Source organism: Saccoglossus kowalevskii, chromosome 9 (assembly GCF_978046115.1).
Source record: "Saccoglossus kowalevskii chromosome 9, keSacKowa6.1, whole genome shotgun sequence".
Lineage (NCBI taxonomy): Eukaryota > Metazoa > Hemichordata > Enteropneusta > Harrimaniidae > Saccoglossus > Saccoglossus kowalevskii.
The window spans coordinates 36988288-37003725 of NC_140649.1; the positions used below are offsets into that span (position 1 = coordinate 36988288).

Sequence of the window (15438 nt, forward strand, 5' to 3'; positions counted from 1 at the left end):
CAATGATTCAAAGGATGATGGATGGCAAGTAGATTGATCAGCGTAAATTTAAAACAGGATGATGGATGGCAAGTAGATTGATCAGCGTAAATTTAAAACAGGATGATGGATGGCAAGTAGATTGATCAGCGTAAATTTAAAAAATTATGCTCAGAAGCTCAAACAATAAATTTTATTTCAATCAGATTGATCGCAACAAGACATGTTGTTTATCAACCAAGTTTGTCTTCACTAGAGAAATTCCTGTCATGCTTTCAGATATGCACTATATGTATATATAAAATACATCCAACCAAACCTATCTAGATGCTATTTACAATAGAAGTACATTATGATAAATTACTTCGCAGTATAGTCATTGTTTAGATAAACTTCTTGCAATCCAAGTCACCAGCTTGTTCCATTTGTGTTTTGTTGGCCATGGCAGCGATATTGTCATCAACAGCTGGGTATATCTTAAATAAAAGTAGAACTTAAACTTACTTTCAGCTGTGTGCAAGTTTGATCCCCGACTGGCGTTTCTTGCACAAACCAAGCCGCTAATAGAAAGCGCGAGCGAGAAATTCCATTGGAACGCCAATCAAAAATTCAATTCAAAAGTGCAGGCTAAATTTGTTTTAAATACAAGTAGTTCGTCACATACTTCAAAATGTCACGAATCAATCATATAACCATCGTTTAAACGCCTTACCTGTGTCGTTGAGATTTACTTTCGCTTGAACTGTCGTCAATCTGGGAGCATTTCACATTGTTCCGACATTTCCTTGTCTTCGTTTTTGCCGCCATCTTGCCATCGTACCCAATCAAGTGCACACAAAGTATCGCGAAGATAAAGAACATCGCGCGAGAAAAGCCGAGAGTCGAACCCGGAAGTAAATAGACATTGCACAACCCAAGGAAACAAACCGGTGGCGATCTTTGTTACCACAACATCTGAAATGTTGCTTGAGTTGTACATAGAATAATCACAGTAACACAAGTAAAAGTCCAGAAACTATCGAATCAGATGACATGGCGACCGCCCGAATCCCAGAGTCGTACTTTTTCTTTTGGAAGATACAGTCCCCTTTCAGTCAATGGCATCCCAGTGAGTTCACCGTAGAAGGGATAAAGTATTCATGTGCCGAACAGTACATGATGCATCAGAAAGCAGGTAAATAATATTTAAAATATTATCGGTAATGTTTGATTGACTTTGTCTGACGTATATTTATTAGACCCAACACTGTCTCCGGAGATATCAACAGTAAGGTCACTAAAAAACTTATTACTTTTTCGACTTAAGGTAGCGGGACTATTATTTGCATACTTGTTTTCATCTTCTAATTGTGTCTAAATGACTACAAATAGACCCGGGAAAGTATATATTTTTAGAATCGCCAGACTTCAAGCTTTTCACAAGTGTATTTTGCATGCCCGTATCTGCAATCTACGACGCGTTACTCAATCAAAGGTGAAAAATTACTTTTTCTGTAAAAAAAATAATTACGCATTTATGCTTCCGATAAGAAGTATTTTTTTCACTTTTCCTAGTTGTTCAATAGTCTGGTAAATTGAATGTGTCTGGTTAGTTTTATTCAAGCAACGCGTTTTAAAAAATAGTGTCCTGAATTTCAATTACTGTTTTAGTCGCATTGCCCCCAACTCAAACCACAACTCGTTGGTAAATAATCGATGAAATAGTTTGTCTGGACACATTCAAGTTCCTCTCATTGTCACCTTAAAGCTGTGAAAATTTGGTGTTAATCCGACGACAATAAGTATACGTTATTTTTTGTTAAAGACCTTGTATTTTGAAAAACATAAACTCCTAGAAAACGTCCATGAAGTAACAGCAAAGATTTTCAAGCTTGTTTATCGGCACAATCAATTTGTTTTCCCATCAAGGTCTGTTTTACCATGTGTAGGGACATCCAAATGTGTAAGGCTATTGGAAACCAAAAAAATAAAGGAATGGGATAGCTATAATTGGATAAATTCGACATATGAAAACACCAAAATCAATGATTTTTTTTCAGTGGCTGTGTGACCTTGTGTCTGACACATTCATATGCAAATGACTAATCTGTGAAACAAACAGGGGCAGAGACAAACCACTCAAATGTTTGGAAACACTCATTGTGTGTCAGATAGCTACTGATAACACATCCTAACATTGCTTTGTCTTGAGTTTATCTTTGAAACTTATAGGCACACAGATTAACCTGTGTTGTTGATTTTGGAAAACACTACTGAGGCTGCCTTGCTTCCCTTCAGAAAATCTATATTTTAACCAACTTACATGACATTCTATGTTATATTGACTTTATCATATGAAAGTTTATGGTGCATTTCATCAATTAATAAATAAATGTGAAAATCGTAATTTTCAACACAAATAATAGTCTCGCTACCTTAATCTTGAAAATTACAAACCTGATACTTGGTGTATAAGTACCGGGGGACGGTCGATTCCTCCCAGATCACATTCGTCCCAAGTCGTTTCGTCCCACAAGTCGATTCGTCCCAAGTCGATTCGTCCCACAAGTTAATTCGTCCCAAAGTCGATTCGTCCCACAAGTTGATTCGTCCTTATATGCAACACCTTATATGCAACGTAGAGTTATTAGTTAATAAAAACAAATACACCTTACACGCAACGTACAGGTTATTAGTTAATAAATACAAATACACCGGACAAGTTATTAGTTAATAAATACAAATACATCGTACACGCAACGTAGAGTTATTAGTTAATAAAAACAAATACACCTTACACGCAATGTAGAAGTTATTAGTTAATAAATACAAATACATCGTACATGCAACGTAGAGTTATTAGTTAATAAATACAAATACATCGTACACGCAACGTATAAGTTATTAGTTAATAAATACAAATACACCGTACACGCAACGTAGAGTTATTAGTTAATAAATACAAATACATCGTACATGCAACGTATAAGTTATTAGTTAATAAATACAAATACACCGTACACGCAACGTAGAGTTATTAGTTAATAAATACAAATACATCGTCCATGCAACGTACAAGTTATTAGTTAATAAATACAAATACACCGTACACGCAACGTAGAGTTATTAGTTAATAAATACAAATACACCGTACATGCAACGTACAAGTTATTAGGTAATAAATACAAACACACCTTACATGCAACGTAGAGTTATTAGTTAATAAATACAAATACACCGTACATGCAACGTACAAGTTATTAGTTAATAAATAAATACAAATACACCTTACATGCAACGTAGAGTTATTAGTTAATAAATACAAATACATCGTACATGCAACGTGGAGTTATTAATTAGCGTGTCAGTAACAGTTGGCATAGAAATTGACCCTGCTCAAGATCGTAATGCTGACCAAAAATTAAATAAATGGGACGAATGTGAAATGGGACGAATGTGAATTGGGACGAATCGACTCGTGGGACGAATGTGAATTGGGACGAGTCGACTTGTGGGACGAATGTGTTGGGACGAATGTGAATTGGGACGAATTGACTGTGAATCTAAGTACCTTGGGGAGTAGACCTCACTTAAATTTGTTCATTTCATGATATCTTTAATTCTTTAATTTTGGTGATTATTTTTGTAATTTTAGGTAAAAAGTGATATTTTTGACTTTCGATTTCTTTGATATTATACATATATATGTAGATACTACAGGTGGGCCTCTCTCAGATTTGTTAATTTTGTGATGTTATCTTCTATTGAAACGTGCATTGCTGACAGCTTGTTAAAAACATTAACTTGCTCTCTCTATCTATATAATGAGGGATGCATTAGAAACTTTTGTGATTTGATTGAAAATAGCGTACTGGCAGCCATTATGTTTTATTTTTATGTTTTTATGTTATGGCAATGACCGCAATGCACCGCCCATTTTATTTCCTACGCTCCCCTTAATTTAAATTCTTGTTACTGACATTTTTATATGTAGCTATAAATTCTGAAGAAAGGCAAGAAATATGGGTTTCATATAAAAATGAATTTGTGATTCCTTTTGATAAAATGTAACTATTTTCATCCTTAATCAAGATTTCATTTTTTTCTGTGTTTTTCAGTGTTATTTGGTGATGATGAGACTGCTGGTGAGGTACTGAAAACAACGGATCCACGAAAAATGAAGGCCTTGGGTAGAAAAGTGAGAAATTTTGATCAGACCCTCTGGAATGACAGCTGCCAGGATATAGTGAGGAGGGCAAGTTTAGAAAAGGTAATGTTAAGCACACAGTAACCAAGTACTGCAGGTATTGTTACAGTGAATTACAAATCAACACACAGTAACTAAGTACTGCAGGTATTGTTACAGTGAATCACAAATCAACACACAGTAACCAAGTACTGCAGGTATTGTTACAGTGAATTACAACTTGACACACAGTAACTAAGTACTGCAGGTAATGTTACAGTGAATTACAACTTGACACACAGTAACTAAGTACTGCAGGTAATGTTACAGTGAATTACAAATCAACATACAGTAACCAAGTACTGCGGGTAATGTTACAGTGAATTACAACTTGACACACAGTAATTAAGTACTGCAGGTAATGTTACAGTGAATTACAACTCAACACACAGTAATTAAGTACTGTAGGTAATGTTACAGTGAATTACAACTTGACACACAGTAATTAAGTACTGCAGGTAATGTTACAGTGAATTACAAATCAACACATAGTAACCAAGTACTGCAGGTAATGTTACAGTGAATTACAACTTGACACACAGTAACTAAGTACTGCAGGTAATGTTACAGTGAATTACAAATCAACACTTAGTAACCAAGTACTGCAGGTAATGTTACAGTGAATTACAACTTGACACACAGTAACTAAGTACTGCAGGTAATGTTACAGTGAATTACAAATCAACACATAGTAACCAAGTACTGCAGGTAATGTTACAGTGAATTACAACTTGACACACAGTAACTAAGTACTGCAGGTAATGTTACAGTGAATTACAACTTGACACACAGTAACTAAGTACTGCAGGTAATGTTACAGTGAATTACAAATCAACACATAGTAACCAAGTACTGCAGGTAATGTTACAGTGAATTACAACTTGACACACAGTAATTAAGTACTGCAGGTATTGTTACAGTGAATTACAACTTGACACACAGTAACTAAGTACTGCAGGTAATGTTACGGTGAATTACAACTTGACACACAGTAATTAAGTACTGCAGGTATTGTTACAGTGAATTACAAATCAACACACAGTAATTAAGTACTGTAGGTAATGTTACAGTGAATTACATATCAACACACAGTAATTAAGTACTGTTGGTAAAGTTACAGTGAATTACAAATCAACACACAGTAACTAAGTACTGCAGGTAAAATTACAGTGAATTATAACTTGACACACAGTAACTAAAGTACTGCAGGTAATGTTACAGTGAATTACAACTCGACACACAGTAATTAAGTACTGCAGGTAATGTTACAGTGAATTACAAATCAACACATAGTAACCAAGTACTGCAGGTAATGTTACAGTGAATTACAACTTGACACACAGTAACTAAGTACTGCAGGTAATGTTACAGTGAATTACAAATCAACACTTAGTAACCAAGTACTGCAGGTAATGTTACAGTGAATTACAACTTGACACACAGTAACTAAGTACTGCAGGTAATGTTACAGTGAATTACAAATCAACACATAGTAACCAAGTACTGCAGGTAATGTTACAGTGAATTACAACTTGACACACAGTAACTAAGTACTGCAGGTAATGTTACAGTGAATTACAACTTGACACACAGTAACTAAGTACTGCAGGTAATGTTACAGTGAATTACAAATCAACACATAGTAACCAAGTACTGCAGGTAATGTTACAGTGAATTACAACTTGACACACAGTAATTAAGTACTGCAGGTATTGTTACAGTGAATTACAACTTGACACACAGTAATTAAGTACTGCAGGTAATGTTACAGTGAATTACAACTTGACACACAGTAACTAAGTACTGCAGGTAATGTTACGGTGAATTACAACTTGACACACAGTAATTAAGTACTGCAGGTATTGTTATAGTGAATTACAAATCAACACACAGTAATTAAGTACTGTAGGTAATGTTACAGTGAATTACAAATCAACACACAGTAATTAAGTACTGTTGGTAAAGTTACAGTGAATTATAACTTGACACACAGTAACTAAAGTACTGCAGGTAATGTTACAGTGAATTACAACTCGACACACAGTAAAATTACAACTTGACACACAGTAACTAAGTACTGCAGGTAATGTTACAGTGAATTACAACTCGACACACAGTAACTAAAGTACTGCAGGTAAAGTTACAGTGAATTACAACTCGACACACAGTAACTAAAGTACTGCAGGTAATGTTACAGTGAATTACAACTTGACACACAGTAATTAAGTACTGTAGGTAATGTTACAGTGAATTACAACTCGACACACAGTAAAATTACAACTTGACACACAGTAACTAAGTACTGCAGGTAATGTTACAGTGAATTACAACTTGACACACAGTAACTAAGTACTGCAGGTAATGTTACAGTGAATTACAAATCAACACATAGTAACCAAGTACTGCAGGTAATGTTACAGTGAATTACAACTTGACACACAGTAATTAAGTACTGCAGGTATTGTTACAGTGAATTACAACTTGACACACAGTAATTAAGTACTGCAGGTAATGTTACAGTGAATTAGAACTTGACACACAGTAACTAAGTACTGCAGGTAATGTTACAGTGAATTGCAAATCAACACACAGTGACCTAGTACTGCAGGTATTGTTACAGTGAATTACAAATCAACACACAGTAATTGAATACTGCAGGTAATGTTACAGTGAATTATAACTTGACACACAGTAATTAAGTGCTGCAGGTATTGTTACAGTGAATTACAAATCAACACACAGTAATTAAATACTGCAGGTAATGTTACAGTGAATTACAACTTGACACACAGTAACCAAGTACTGCAGGTAATGCTACAGTGAATTACAACTTGACACACAGTAACTAAAGTACTGCAGGTAATGTTACAATGAATTACAAATCAACACACAGTAATTAAATACTGCAGGTAATGTTACAGTGAATTACAACTTGACACACAGTAACCAAGTACTGCAGGTAATGCTACGGTGAATTACAACTTGACACACAGTAATTAAGTACTGCAGGTTTTGTTACAGTGAATTACAAATCAACAAACACTATAAAAGTACTGTAGGTAATGTTACAGTGAATTACAACTTGACACACAGTAATTAAGTACTGCAGGTATTGTTACAGTGAATTACAAATCAACACACAGTAATTAAGTACTGCAGGTAATGTTACAGTGAATTGCAAATCAACACACAGTAACCAAGTACTGCAGGTAATGTTACAGTGAATTACAACTTGACACACAGTAATTAAGTACTGCAGGTATTGTTACAGTGAATTACAAATCAACACACAGTAATTAAGTACTGCAGGTAATGTTACAGTGAATTACAAATCAACACAGAGTAACCAAGTACTGCAGGTAATGCTACAGTGAATTACAACTTGACACACAGTAATTAAGTACTGCAGGTAATGTTACAGTGAATTACAAATCAACACATAGTAACCAAGTACTGCAGGTAATGTTACAGTGAATTACAACTTGACACACAGTAATTAAGTACTGCAGGTATTGTTACAGTGAATTACAACTTGACACACAGTAATTAAGTACTGCAGGTAATGTTACAGTGAATTACAACTTGACACACAGTAACTAAGTACTGCAGGTAATGTTACGGTGAATTACAACTTGACACACAGTAATTAAGTACTGCAGGTATTGTTACAGTGAATTACAAATCAACACACAGTAATTAAGTACTGTAGGTAATGTTACAGTGAATTACAAATCAACACACAGTAATTAAGTACTGTTGGTAAAGTTACAGTGAATTACAAATCAACACACAGTAACTAAGTACTGCAGGTAAAATTACAGTGAATTATAACTTGACACACAGTAACTAAAGTACTGCAGGTAATGTTACAGTGAATTACAACTCGACACACAGTAAAATTACAACTTGACACACAGTAACTAAGTACTGCAGGTAATGTTACAGTGAATTACAACTCGACACACAGTAACTAAAGTACTGCAGGTAAAGTTACAGTGAATTACAACTCGACACACAGTAACTAAAGTACTGCAGGTAATGTTACAGTGAATTACAACTTGACACACAGTAATTAAGTACTGTAGGTAATGTTACAGTGAATTACAACTCGACACACAGTAAAATTACAACTTGACACACAGTAACTAAGTACTGCAGGTAATGTTACAGTGAATTACAACTTGACACACAGTAACTAAGTACTGCAGGTAATGTTACAGTGAATTACAAATCAACACATAGTAACCAAGTACTGCAGGTAATGTTACAGTGAATTACAACTTGACACACAGTAATTAAGTACTGCAGGTATTGTTACAGTGAATTACAACTTGACACACAGTAATTAAGTACTGCAGGTAATGTTACAGTGAATTAGAACTTGACACACAGTAACTAAGTACTGCAGGTAATGTTACAGTGAATTGCAAATCAACACACAGTGACCTAGTACTGCAGGTATTGTTACAGTGAATTACAAATCAACACACAGTAATTGAATACTGCAGGTAATGTTACAGTGAATTATAACTTGACACACAGTAATTAAGTGCTGCAGGTATTGTTACAGTGAATTACAAATCAACACACAGTAATTAAATACTGCAGGTAATGTTACAGTGAATTACAACTTGACACACAGTAACCAAGTACTGCAGGTAATGCTACAGTGAATTACAACTTGACACACAGTAACTAAAGTACTGCAGGTAATGTTACAATGAATTATAACTTGACACACAGTAATTAAGTACTGCAGGTATTGTTACAGTGAATTACAAATCAACACACAGTAATTAAATACTGCAGGTAATGTTACAGTGAATTACAACTTGACACACAGTAACCAAGTACTGCAGGTAATGCTACAGTGAATTACAACTTGACACACAGTAATTAAGTACTGCAGGTTTTGTTACAGTGAATTACAAATCAACAAACACTATAAAAGTACTGTAGGTAATGTTACAGTGAATTACAACTTGACACACAGTAACTAAGTACTGCAGGTAATGTTACAGTGAATTGCAAATCAACACACAGTAACCAAGTACTGCAGGTAATGTTACAGTGAATTACAACTTGACACACAGTAATTAAGTACTGCAGGTATTGTTACAGTGAATTACAAATCAACACACAGTAATTAAGTACTGCAGGTAATGTTACAGTGAATTACAAATCAACACAGAGTAACCAAGTACTGCAGGTAATGCTACAGTGAATTACAACTTGACACACAGTAATTAAGTACTGCAGGTTTTGTTACAGTGAATTACAAATCAACAAACACTAAAAAAGTACTGTAGGTAAAGTTACAGTGAATTACAACTCTACACACAGTAACTAAGTACTGCAGGTAATGTTACAGTGAATTACAACTTGACACACAGTAACTAAGTACTGCAGGTAATGTTACGGTGAATTACAACTTGACACACAGTAATTAAGTACTGCAGGTATTGTTACAGTGAATTACAAATCAACACACAGTAATTAAGTACTGTAGGTAATGTTACAGTGAATTACAAATTAACACACAGTAATTAAGTACTGTTGGTAAAGTTACAGTGAATTACAAATCAACACACAGTAACTAAGTACTGCAGGTAAAATTACAGTGAATTATAACTTGACACACAGTAACTAAAGTACTGCAGGTAATGTTACAGTGAATTACAACTCGACACACAGTAAAATTACAACTTGACACACAGTAACTAAGTACTGCAGGTAATGTTACAGTGAATTACAACTCGACACACAGTAACTAAAGTACTGCAGGTAAAGTTACAGTGAATTACAACTCGACACACAGTAACTAAAGTACTGCAGGTAATGTTACAGTGAATTACAACTTGACACACAGTAATTAAGTACTGTAGGTAATGTTACAGTGAATTACAACTCGACACACAGTAAAATTACAACTTGACACACAGTAACTAAGTACTGCAGGTAATGTTACAGTGAATTACAACTTGACACACAGTAACTAAGTACTGCAGGTAATGTTACAGTGAATTACAAATCAACACATAGTAACCAAGTACTGCAGGTAATGTTACAGTGAATTACAACTTGACACACAGTAATTAAGTACTGCAGGTATTGTTACAGTGAATTACAACTTGACACACAGTAATTAAGTACTGCAGGTAATGTTACAGTGAATTAGAACTTGACACACAGTAACTAAGTACTGCAGGTAATGTTACAGTGAATTGCAAATCAACACACAGTGACCTAGTACTGCAGGTATTGTTACAGTGAATTACAAATCAACACACAGTAATTAAATAGTGCAGGTAATGTTACAGTGAATTATAACTTGACACACAGTAATTAAGTGCTGCAGGTATTGTTACAGTGAATTACAAATCAACACACAGTAATTAAATACTGCAGGTAATGTTACAGTGAATTACAACTTGACACACAGTAACCAAGTACTGCAGGTAATGTTACAGTGAATTACAAATCAACACACAGTAACCAAGTACTGCAGGTAATGTTACAGTGAATTACAACTTGACACACAGTAATTAAGTACTGCAGGTATTGTTACAGTGAATTAGAAATCAACACACAGTAATTAAGTACTGCAGGTAATGTTACAGTGAATTACAAATCAACACAGAGTAACCAAGTACTGCAGGTAATGCTACAGTGAATTACAACTTGACACACAGTAATTAAGTACTGCAGGTTTTGTTACAGTGAATTACAAATCAACAAACACTAAAAAAGTACTGTAGGTAAAGTTACAGTGAATTACAACTCTACACACAGTAACTAAGTACTGCAGGTAATGTTACAGTGAATGACAACTCGACACAGTAAAATTACAACTTGACACACAGTAGCTGAGTAATGCAGGTAGTGTTACAGTGAATTACAACTTGACACAGTAATTAAGTACTGCAGGTAATGTTACAGTGAATTACAAATCAACACACAGTAATTAAGTACTGTAGGTAATGTTACAGTGAATTACAAATCAACACACAGTAATTAAGTACTGCAGGTAATGTTACAGTGAATTACAACTCTACACACAGTAACTAAAGTACTGCAGGTAATGTTACAGTGAATGACAACTCGACACAAAGTAGCTGAGTAATGCAGGTAGTGTTACAGTGAATTACAACTTGACACAGTAATTAAGTACTGCAGGTAATGTTACAGTGAATTACAAATCAACACTCAGTAATTAAGTACTGTAGGTAATGTTACAGTGAATTACAAATCAACACACAGTAATTAAGTACTGTTGGTAAAGATACAGTGAATTACAAATCAACACACAGTAACTAAGTACTGCAGGTAAAATTACAGTGAATTATAACTTGACACACAGTAACTAAAGTACTGCAGGTAATGTTACAGTGAATTACAACTCGACACACAGTAAAATTACAACTTGACACACAGTAACTAAGTACTGCAGGTAATGTTACAGTGAATTACAACTCGACACACAGTAACTAAAGTACTGCAGGTAAAGTTACAGTGAATTACAACTCGACACACAGTAACTAAAGTACTGCAGGTAATGTTACAGTAAATTACAACTTGACACACAGTAATTAAGTACTGTAGGTAATGTTACAGTGAATTACAAATCAACACACAGTAACTAAGTACTGCAGGTAATGTTACAGTGAATTACAACTCGACACACAGTAAAATTACAACTTGACACACAGTAACTAAGTACTGCAGGTAATGTTACAGTTAATTACAACTCGACACACAGTAACTAAAGTACTGCAGGTAAAGTTACAGTGAATTACAACTCGACACACAGTAAAATTACAACTTGACACACAGTAGCTGAGTAATGCAGGTAGTGTTACAGTGAATTACAACTTGACACAGTAATTAAGTACTGCAGGTAATGTTACAGTGAATTACAAATCAACACATAGTAACCAAGTACTGCAGGTAATGTTACAGTGAATTACAACTTGACACACAGTAACTAAGTACTGCAGGTAATGTTACAGTGAATTGCAAATCAACACACAGTAACCAAGTACTGCAGGTAATGTTACAGTGAATTACAACTTGACACACAGTAACTAAGTACTGCAGGTAATGTTACAGTGAATTACAAATCAACACATAGTAACCAAGTACTGCAGGTAATGTTACAGTGAATTACAACTTGACACACAGTAACTAAGTACTGCAGGTAATGTTACAATGAATTACAAATCAACACATAGTAACCAAGTACTGCAGGTAATGTTACAGTGAATTACAACTTGACACACAGTAATTAAATACTGCAGGTAAAGTTACAGTGAATTACAACTCGACACACAGTAATTAAGTACTGCAGGTAATGTTACAGTGAATTACAACTTGACACACAGTAATTAAGTACTGCAGGTAATGTTACAGTGAATTACAAATCAATACACAGTAACTAAGTACTGCAGGTATTGTTACAGTGAATCACAAATCAACACACAGTAGCCAAGTACTGCAGGTAATGTTACAGTGAATTACAAATCAACACATAGTAACCAAGTACTGCAGGTAATGTTACAGTGAATTACAACTTTACACACAGTAACTAAGTACTGCAGGTAATGTTACAGTGAATTACAAATCAACACATAGTAACCAAGTACTGCAGGTAATGTTACAGTGAATTACAACTTGACACACAGTAATTAAGTGCTGCAGGTATTGTTACAGTGAATTACAAATCAACACACAGTAATTAAATACTGCAGGTAATGTTACAGTGAATTACAACTCGACACACAGTAACTAAAGTACTGCAGGTAAAGTTACAGTGAATTACAACTCGACACACAGTAATTAAGTACTGCAGGTAATGTTACAGTGAATTACAACTTGACACACAGTAATTAAGTACTGCAGGTAATGTTACAGTGAATTACAAATCAACACACAGTAACTAAGTACTGCAGGTATTGTTACAGTGAATTACAAATCAACACACAGTAACTAAGTACTGCAGGTAATGTTACAGTGAATTACAACTTGACACACAGTAACTAAAGTACTGCAGGTAATGTTACAGTGAATTACAACTTGACACACAGTAACTAAGTACTGCAGGTAATGTTACAGTGAATTACAACTTGACACACAGTAACTAAAGTACTGCAGGTAATGTTACAGTGAATTACAACTCGACACACAGTAATTAAGTACTGCAGGTAATGTTACAGTGAATTACAACTTGACACACAGTAATTAAGTACTGCAGGTAATGTTACAGTGAATTACAAATCAACACACAGTAACTAAGTACTGCAGGTAATGTTACAGTGAATTACAACTTGACACACAGTAACTAAGTACTGCAGGTAATGTTACAGTGAATTACAAATCAACACACAGTAACTAAGTACTGCAGGTAATGTTACAGTGAATCACAAATCAACACACAGTAATTAAATACTGCAGGTAATGTTACAGTGAATTACAAATCAACACACAGTAACTAAGTACTGCAGGTAATTTTACAGTGAATTACAACTCGACAAACAATAACTAAGTATTTCAGGTAACCAAATGTTCTGGACCTCATTTCTGAGAGTACTTACATGTATGCGATGTTGAATTCCATTTCTGTGCATTTATTTAAATAGATTGTAAATTGTGATACGATGCTCATCAAATTTTGCCTCCAATGCCTTCTTTGATTTGTTTTCAGTTCTCCCAGAATCCTCATTTGAAGAAAGAACTTTTTAAAACTGAAGGCAAAACTTTGGTCGAAGCCAGCCCAGTTGACAGAATATGGGGGATTGGACTCGCTGAAAATAATCCCAAATCCAGGATTAAAAGAGAGTGGAGAGGAAAGAACCTACTTGGGTACATTCTTACTGGTGTAAGAGAAGAACTTGCTGATTTAGAGGCTAAATCTCAAAGTTTAGAATACATGAAAGGTGACAGCAAATCAGCTACTGAGGATGATGGATCTCCCATTACCAGAGAACTTGCATCATCTTTCACTGAAGAAGGCGAAGCAATGGTTCCGAAAACGGTATCACCTGTCACAGACTCACCCATGGGGAAACATGAGATTGAGAAGGGAACTGAAGTTGAGAATAAAATGAAGGTATTCAAGTCAGAGAAGTCAAGTGAAGAGATGGAAAAAGATGGTGAAACTACAGTTGCCAGAAAAACAACATCAATTGTCACTGATTCCACCACAACTAATCATGTTACGTCTGAAAATGAGAGAACTGAAGATCTGGAAGAGGTTAATGCTAAGAATAAAATGAAGGAAATCAAGTGAAGAGATGAACATAGAAACATAGTGTGGACATGAATGAAGATATTAATGGACATTGGTAAAGATGAGATACACGTTTTAGTTTAAAAAATAATTCAGTCATTTTTAACAGAACTTTTAGAAAAAAAAAGGTTCATTAGTGAACCTATACACACTGCAGATGTTGGGAATGCATCAATTATTCACTGGTTATTAATTTTGTAATTTTTGATGATTTGTAAAGACCGCCAAATTAAATCCACATGAACATATAACAAAGGAACTCAATCTTTCCCTGCCAAGTGCGTGAACTTAAAGCCCAGTGAAGATGCTCAAAACATTGAATGGTGAAATTAAGTGCCAGTGAAATTTAATGGTTTTAAGGTACATGTGTTTATGTAAATGACCGATGTTTCTATGGTCAATCATTTTAATGATTTAGTATACAACAAATACTATTATTTTATATGCACTTCTATCGGAGATGTACTTCTAATAGAATACATAGTTTGCAAGAAATTTATGGGAATTTGAGGATTTCAAAACCACTTTGTGTCAGCAAATCAGCAAATATAACATTAGCTGTCGGTTTGATCAGTAGCAGTAGTTTCAAATGTTTAATTATTCCAACTTGCCTTTGATTCAACAAAAGGTGTTAGACAGCCATGGATTTTTACTGCTAGTAAATATTATTCAGGTGAATTTGGGGTTGTTTCTCCTTACAGGCATTTTAATGCATTTCCAGGAGTCAAATTATACCTTCAACTTGAAACCCACTTGCAGTTGTTGTAGTTTTGTTTCCTTGTATTTATGCTGTTATATTTGAAGCAGGTGACTCGCCTTATGATTGTGAACATGTGTGCACTCGGGGGGGGGGGGGGGGGGCCCATACAGCAAGGCACTTTTCCATGAAATTGGGATTAACCCAGAAATACTCCTCCAATTAGTTTCACTTGCAATGCTTTATCATTGA

At 34.8% G+C, this 15438-nt stretch overlaps 1 protein-coding gene across 1 annotated transcript; it reads left to right on the plus strand.

Moving 5' to 3' along the window:
• Positions 1-863: 863 nt before the first annotated feature.
• LOC144350892 (protein irg-1-like) lies at positions 864-15241 on the plus strand. Its single transcript, XM_085503469.1, has 3 exons — positions 864-1153; positions 4077-4228; positions 13905-15241. The coding sequence occupies exons 1-3, from the start codon at positions 1012-1014 to the stop codon at positions 14487-14489; spliced, it is 879 nt and encodes a 292-aa protein (XP_085359595.1). The 5' UTR covers positions 864-1011; the 3' UTR covers positions 14490-15241.
• Positions 15242-15438: the final 197 nt, after the last annotated feature.